At 42.6% G+C, this 8,439-nt stretch overlaps 1 protein-coding gene across 2 annotated transcripts in view; it reads right to left on the bottom strand.

Annotated features, from left to right (window-relative positions):
- pde12 (phosphodiesterase 12) overlaps positions 1-7,705 on the bottom strand; it is a 24,870-nt gene extending 17,165 nt beyond the window's left edge. For both annotated transcript variants that reach the window (XM_028576995.1, XM_028576996.1), the window contains exons 1-2: positions 7,022-7,705; positions 4,104-4,393 (exon numbers count right to left, since the gene is read on the bottom strand). In XM_028576995.1, coding sequence (XP_028432796.1) covers positions 4,104-4,393; positions 7,022-7,303 — 572 coding nt within the window. In that variant the 5' untranslated portion in view covers positions 7,304-7,705. The remainder of the gene's footprint in view (positions 1-4,103; positions 4,394-7,021) is intronic.
- Positions 7,706-8,439: the final 734 nt, after the last annotated feature.

Raw genomic sequence — 8,439 nt, 5'->3', positions numbered from 1 at the left:
GTGCAGAAGCTTTAGGCCAGTGATTCTTAAAGTGCCCATATTATGATGAAAAAAAATCACTTTTTCTGGTGATTTGGGGTGTTATTTTGTGTCTCTGGCGCTTCCACACACATACACACTTTGAAATAAATCCCTCCACGGTGTTGTGAGTGAGATCTGGTTTCTGAATGTGTCCTGCCTTCAGTCTCCTGGTGAGCTGGTCAAAATCGGCTCGGACTGTGTCACAGTCCGAAATGAGCTGGTTAACCACAACCATTAGCTCGTAGCGTTAGCGTTAGCATGCTAACGCTAGCATGCTACCTCGTTCTCAATAGCAAAGCACTGCTACAGCACACACAAGTTCACCATAATCTCCAAAAGAACTACTTCCATGTGCCCCCTGGTTTAGAAGAAGTCTCCCAGCTGATCCTGCCTTGGAACTGACCAAAGTTGGAGAAACAGCCTCTTTTACTGTCTATGTAGCTAGCTGACATGCTCTACATCTGAGCTACTGAGCATGTGCGAATGCAATCAAAGATAGTACAGAAGAAGAAGATGAAAAGAGGTCTCACTCTGTAGCTAAAACAGAGACCAGGTGAAAAGAGGATCTGCAGCAGTGAGAGAGAGCTGTGTAGTACAACTAAAATATGGTGTTTTTTGATAATTAAACCATGTAAACCTATTCTGGTACAACCTTAAAATACAGTTATGAACCTGAAAATGAGCAGAATATGGGTGCTTTAACCATAGGGCCATGGACCAAACTTGGGCCGCCAGCGCCCCCTAGAGGGCTGCAAAAAACGTTCAGTTTTGCACCTGTGGGCCACGGGACTGCGTGCAGCTTTTGACCATGTGGTGGCGGTAATGCATCACTCAGTTGTTTAAAAAGCGCCAATACACAGAGAAGAAGACCGTCTACTTCGCAGCAAAAATGGAGAAGTTTTAAAAAGAAAAAATGAAGACAAACGTCCTACCGACACCTCCACCCAAAAGACAGTTTTTGCGGAAATACAATCTTGACTTCATTAAATACGGTTTTGTCTAGACCACACTCTGTAATTTACAGAGACACAACAATTTCCCAAAAGCAAGCATTTGGTGCAAAAACCTTGTCATTTTATTTGACAAGATTTTTGCCTGTTAAACAGTAAGTGGATTTGGTTTATTATTGAATACAAATCAAACCGAGAGTGAAGTCAATTAAACCTATACAGTTAATATTTAACGGGCCCCGGGCCACTTGGTACTATAAAAATTGGGCCTCAAGGTCAAAAAGGTTAAGAACCCCTGCTCTAGACTACGTTTAGACGGAAACGATCTGAAGAGGAAACGCAAAAGGCTAGTGCTGCTCGATTATGGAAAAAAATATAATCACGATTATTTCAGTCAATATGGAAATAACGATAATTTAACACGATTACTCGTTGACTTCTGGAAAGATGTTGCAATTATTGAACTTCAAAAACAGTGGAAAAAGTAACATAAATCAACGTAAAAAAACAACAACATGCATCTGTGGAATTTGCCTTAATACTTGTCCTGTTTAAACTTCATTTTTTCATTCATTTAAATGGCAATTACATTTCGATTAATTGCACAGCCCTACGTAAAACAAAAGGGACATATCACAAAAGTGGCGTTGCGTTATCACTTTTTATTCTGCGTTCAGACGAAAGTTTTGGGGGAAATCTGCGTGCATACTGTGACTGAAGTGTGTGTAATGTGATGTAGTATCACACCAGACAGCTAGGTGGTGGTGGGAAGCTCTGACACACAACACCACCAAGTCTGCTCGTCTGGTAGAGCCTTCCTTCTACTTCTCTCCCTCTCCTCCACCTCTCCTCCCTCCCCTCATCTCTCCTTCCTCCTAAAAAAGTTTTTAGTTCATTTCCTCCCAGTATTTCCGCTCTGTTTGCACACATGACGGGCGTCAACAAAGACAGATGGAAGGGGACGAACGAGGAGACGAGAGACTTTTTGATTTTAATTCACGAGCAAAATATAACGGCTATTTTAGATAGCAAAAATGTAATAAATGTGCATCTGCATCACAGCAATGTGTTGATAGCGTCGTTGTTTTCTTATTATAGCTCAATATGTCACTATCAGCTGGTACATCAGCACTATTACAACTTGATATGTGGCTATCAGCTGGTACATAAACACCATTAAAACTGGTGCAATATTGATCATTTGTTGGTAGATGGCGCGATCCATTCTGTCTAGCAAAACTTTGTTCGCAAAAGTTTGCGTGAATGTTGTGCGATTCAGTGCAAAAATGAGCGGAAACACCTTAAAATGTCTCAAATCAATTCAATATACCAATCTGACCGCAAAACAGCATGTGACATCATTACACAACAGGTTTTTATTCGCTTTAAAGCTGTTGGATGGAAACACACTTTCACACTCAGCTTTATTTGCATGAGTTTTAGTTGTACTGCACACTTCAGATAATTTGATTGACAAGTGGATGGAAACTTGGCTAATAACTCCTACATTTTTATGGTATATGTGCAGTGTAGTGTCTGTTCGGAAGTTTTCAGCTCAGCCATGCAGCTGCAGAGTAGTTGCCACGCCCCTTTTCCTTGCCACACAGTTCCCCATGTCATTCAGCACACCTTCAACTAATTAGCCTCAATCAGCCACGGACTTTATTAGATTACTCCTGTACGGTGTGCTTTATTCAGCTATAAACCACACACACCCATACCTGTAGGGCTGGGCAATATGGAGAAAATCATCACAATATTTTGACTAAATACCTCGATACCGCAACGATATTGTAGTGTTAACTATCTGTGCTTTCACAAAATATTTACACAATGAGATTTTAGCTCAATAATCATCAGTAATGTGGATATAATGATTAAGTGGGTAAAGGTGAATAATAGAACAGCTAGAACAGTCTGGTAAGTTCAGGAAAGTACATCACTTTACTGTAATGCAGCCTTTAGAACCAGGAAAAGACACTTATGTCATATCACGATATTACGATATCAAAAATCTAAGACGATATCTAGTCTCATATCACGATATCGATATAATATCCATATATTGCCCAGCTCTACATACCTGTTACCTTGATATTATTTGGAATAAAAGAAATTGTGGAATTAAAAGTGACCGGACTGATCTGTTCTCACCGACACCTCCACTGGTCTCAAGCCGGCCACCTACACATCCCTCTCAAACCTCCTTTTCAGTGTCCCGAAGTCCCTATGGAAGATGGGTTAGGTGTCCAGTCCTAATCCCGCAGATTAGGAGCTTTGGGACACTCATTTTTGGAGAATAATTTGGGACACTAAACTGCACGCATACTGTTGAGTAAAATAAAGTTGTAACAGTGCTGATATTAATAACCATGTATGTTTTATGTTTTAAGTAATAAATTGTATGCTGTAACCGGGTTATGAAAATAGGAATGAATGTATATAACTGCTGATGTCGAGACTGATTTGGTTATCACAATACTCACCTTTGTATCTGTAAACAATAGGTAAAGACAGACCCTTCCTCTCCCCCTATCTTCCTGTCGCTTGCAGATGGATTAAGTTAAAACCAACTATTAGCACATAAAGAGAAACCTTCTCCTACACAGCAGGAAATAACCTTCTGCTTCTTTCAGTCTCCAACCTCCTGGTACTTTAGTCTGGGTTAGGACAATACAATGTTAATTCATGTAAACTTGTAAATACTTGACATCTGCATGATAGAGCCTATTGATCTGTAGGTGCAAATGACCCCTAGGGGGCAGAGTTTTAGGGCATGTCCTTCCTAATTGGACAGCGAAGAAACCAACGAGATGCGTCCAACCTGTCACCATGCCAACGAAGAGCCTATGAGGAAGGCTCTTACTCGAGAAGCAGAAAAGTAACCACCCCTGGGATTGGAGGAATAAAAGCAGGGGGCCGACAGGGGTTCGGGGCGAAAATAAATGTGGAAACTTTAGGGTTAAGCAACTATTTTCAAGGCCCGCTGCAGCGTAATTCTCTGTATTTTGACTTTTCATTTTTATTAATAAATCTTTGTGTTAACCTTTCATTTGGACCAAGCCTCTCCTTCTTCAGAGATTCTGAAACACGTAAATTCTCTACAATACCCTTTTTTTTTATTATAACTACCTTGTGTACGGGGCATTCTCCTTATACCACGTGAACTCGCAGTCTTGGAGGTTCCCAAACTCCACCTCCAGATTGGGGCAGACGGGGAACCCGGCCAGCAGGGACACCGGGAGCTCGGCGGTGGTCCAAGTGGGGGCGTTCCTCTGCACGGCGTATTTACAGCCCCCCACGTGCAGCACGGCTCCGTCCCGCCACGCCGCCGAGTTCAGCTCCGTCTCGGCCACTTCCTGCCCGTCGTAGACCAGCTTCACCACGACGTGCTCCGGCGTTTCACCCGGCTGCTCCGGTCCCTGGTGGTGGGCAGATCGAGGCTTCGTGAAACAATGAAACAGTTGAAGCAAATGTGCCATATTGTGTCGAGGCTTCGAAACAATCCGACACCCGTCTCAACGAGGACACCTAGTGGTCTGAAACAACCTTGACAACGAGCCATCAAAAAAAATAAATAAAATGTATTATTGTATTTTTCTAATATGTGAAGCTTGTAAGGCTTGTAGGCTCCTCACTGTGCCTAATGTTATCTTGGTCATGAAAAATGAGTATTAATAAAAGAAATCAAGCCACAATGTCTCACTTCTTTATAGATTTTTATTCAAAAATATTAATTTCTCTGCTGTGGAAGGACTTAGCCAAATTTTTTTACAGATAATTACTCCAGCCTTTGAAAACAATCCTCTCACAAGGGACACTTGTTGCTGGCATGCAAAGATATCTTTTAGCAAGGACATGAGGAAAGATTACTGCTCTCTCTTTCCAGTAAGTTGAGGGATCATGAGTTCTGGGCAAAAACGCATCGTTGAGGTATTTTTTCCGCTGTGGCATCAGCTGTAGCATTGTGTATCATCTGGGTTTCACGGATATCATGTATCACGTATCAAAACGTGTTTCTACTGGTGTTGATTATGATGGGCCTGATGTTGACATTTGTGGCTCTGAATGAAAATGAAAACGGAGCTTCCATTTTTATCTATCTATCTATCTATCTATCTATCTATCTATCTATCTATCTATCCATCCATCCATCCATCTAACTCTAACTGTCTCAAACTCGCGGACGATAGTTTGTGGCCCCTGCCTTAATATGAAAGTTTAATGTTAGTGCGGCCCGCGAGTTTGATATATGTATGGTAGGGCCTAATTTACAGTGTTGTGTGCGGAGCTGAACGAACCTACCAATCACGGTGGGGTATATGGCTCTCGGGGGCGGGACATCGGCCGGGCTTGATGCAAGCAGAGAAACATTCCTCAGTGAGTGAAAGTTACAGCAGCGTTGCCATGGAGTGGTTTCTCCCGTGCCTGCTGGCTGCCTCGTTTCTTTTGGGCACACGCGGACATTCGTCCCAGCGCGCTGCGTACACAACACTTATCGTTCACAGCGGGACATTATACGTATATATGTATATAAATGTATATATAATGAGGGGTTAAATTGGGCCGGGGCTCTCCGGGGCTCAGCACTCTGTGCCTACTTGCAGTGTAGGCCTAAATATGTCACAAAAAAAATGTATGAAAGTGATGCTTTTGAAAACATGATATTTGAATGATGATGATACATGAATAAATGAAATTTTTTTGAAATGGCATGTCTATTTTGTCTCGGCGGAGCTGAGATGAGAACAATCAGAACACGGCAACAACCCGCACAGAACTGCAGACAATTCACCACCACGGGTCAACTACATAACGCCAAAGTGTCTCCGTCGGTGGGACTAACAGATAGAATGTCTTCTCCTAAAGCTAAAAACTAGAAAAATAAGGAAGCACCTTCAATAGAGAATTGGAAGGCTCTAATTAAGTATTATCTGAGTATTGAAAGATCAATGTCAGAGGACAAAAATAAAAAGAAACAATTTGATAGCCAATGGAGACAAATTTATGATGCCCTCTAGAACCCCGTTAATTTATTTTACGTGTGTGTGTGGGTATATGTGTGTGTGTGTGTGTGTGTGTGTGTGTGTGTGTGTGTGTGTAGGTCGATAAAATCAGTAAGAATTGAGGGAAGTATACTATATAAAAAATAGAAATGAAATTTTGACGAAACTGTTTTGATGACATTTTGAAATCTCTCTTTTATTGATTGTATTTATTTTTAACTGTTTCGCCTTGTTTGATGTATTTCCTGGAACCGGATTATGGTGACCCACAGAAATTAATAAAAAAAAAAAAATGCTGCACTGTCTCTTCATGTGGCACATTATGTTTGGCACATTGTATGGGTCACATTTTATATCATAACAAGGTAATACAATGTATAATCAAGTGATGACTAATTAACAGTAATGCAAATGCCCTAATACCTGTTGATACTACAACAATGCAGAGTAGGATAGGCTCTCAACCTTGAAGTTTTGCACAAATCATGTAAGACTCAATTTCTCCATTTCTTAGCACAAAACTCTCCAGAAAGTGCCATTTAACGGTTTATTTTGATACACACGTCAATGGCACTTAGAGAGTTCATATGAGGTCTCTCTCTCTCTGACAAAGTGATGCGTACGCGGCGGGATAAAAGAATATAAATAATAAAAATAAATAGATTTGAGAAGATTGGAATTTTTTTAACAAAGCTTCTCTCGTGGAAAACCTGATGCGGCCCAGCCTCACCCAGACTCTGCCTCCAGCGGCCCCCAGGTAAATTGAGTTTGAGACCCCTGCTCTAGCCTATCTGTCAATGTGTAGATTTAAATGTAAGCCTAAATATAACTAAACAAATCGCACTATAACTGTCTATAAATAACTATATCACCAAAAATCCGCTATCTCAAAATCAAACTCCTCTCACAAAACCCCAAGAGATTGTGTGGTCTGTTCCCGACCCTGTCAATCAAACGCTGATTCGGCGGACCACGCCACCTGTCAAAACACTTGTGAAACACTCCGATGCTTTATTTAGTCAGTTTCGCGTCAGCCATCCCTACCTGGTTCTGGTTCTGGTTCTTCTTGGACTTCTTGGCCTTGCCTTGGCCCTTGGCGATGCCGTTGGAGATCCGGGCTAGGACCTTGCCCAGCGTCTCGTCCTGGTCCCGCAGCATGTGCTTGTGGCTGCCGTGCAGACAGAAGGAGATGGTGAGTTTGGGCTCCCCGGGGAGGCACCTCACCACGGCGGGCTCCATCCTGCAGAGGGACCGGCAGGAGACGAGAAGGGTCCCGGATGAGGAGACGAGCAGACGGCGGGGCAGCAGTGAGAGGAGGTTAAACATGTGGTCCCCGGCAGCAGGGCTAAACCACAGACCGTCTATAGCTACTACTAGCTACTGCTAACTACCATATGGCTAACTACAATAACATTAAATCAACGGTCCTTCCTGAGTCACGTGGAACTGTCCCATATGGAACTGGCCTATGACAGCTAGCTACACCAGTTAGCCAGAAGGCTAACTGGCTAAATGGCGACTTTAATTCACCCTCCAGCGGTCTGATTAAAAACTAATACAACACACGGGCTTCAGAAATAAAACCGCTGCTTTAAACTACGTGTCGGGTTGTTTTATATCCAAAAGTTGGAACAGATCTTCCCTGAAGTACAGCTCAGCTGAGCGTCGTCTTCTTCTTCAATAAATGATGGTTGCTTGAACCTACTCGACATGTATCACTGCCACCCAGCGGACATAGTGGGAATTACACCAGTCGCGATAGATAGATAGATACAGTGGGGGAAATAAGTATTTGACCCCTTGATGATTTTGCAGTTTTGCCCACTTACAAAGAATGCAAAAATCTACAATTTTAATCATATGTACATTCTAACAGTGAAAGACAGAATCCCAAAGAAAATTCCAGAAAATCACATCATATGAATTTATTAAAATTGATAACCATCTGATGAGGAAAAACAAGTATTTGACCCCCTGGACAAACAGCATGTTAATATTTTGTAGAAAAGCCATTATTGGCCAGCACAGATGTCAAACGGTTTTTATAGTTGGTGACAAGGTTTGTGCACATTTCGGCAGGGATGTTGGCCCACCCTCCCTGCAGACAGCCTCCAAATCATTCAGGTTCCGAGGTTGTCGCCTGGCAACTCGAATTTTAAGCTCCCTCCAAAGATTTTAAATCGATTCAGGTCTGGAGACTGGCTAGGCCACTCCAGAACCTTGATGTGCTTCTTCTTCAGCCACTCTTTTGTTGCTTTGGCGGTGTGCTTAGGGTCGTTGTCGTGCTGAAACACCCATCCTCGACCCATCTTCAGCTCTCTCACTGAGGGAAGGAGATGTCGGTCCAGAATTCCACGATACATGGCCCCGTCCATCCTCCCCTCAATACGATGGAGTTGTCCCGTCCCCTTGGCTGAAAAGCACCCCCAAAGCATGATGTTGCCACCACCATGCTTGACGGT

The sequence above is a fragment of the Perca flavescens genome, chromosome 4, assembly GCF_004354835.1.
Source record: "Perca flavescens isolate YP-PL-M2 chromosome 4, PFLA_1.0, whole genome shotgun sequence".
NCBI lineage: Eukaryota > Metazoa > Chordata > Actinopteri > Perciformes > Percidae > Perca > Perca flavescens.
This window is presented reverse-complemented; position numbering and strand designations above follow the sequence as displayed.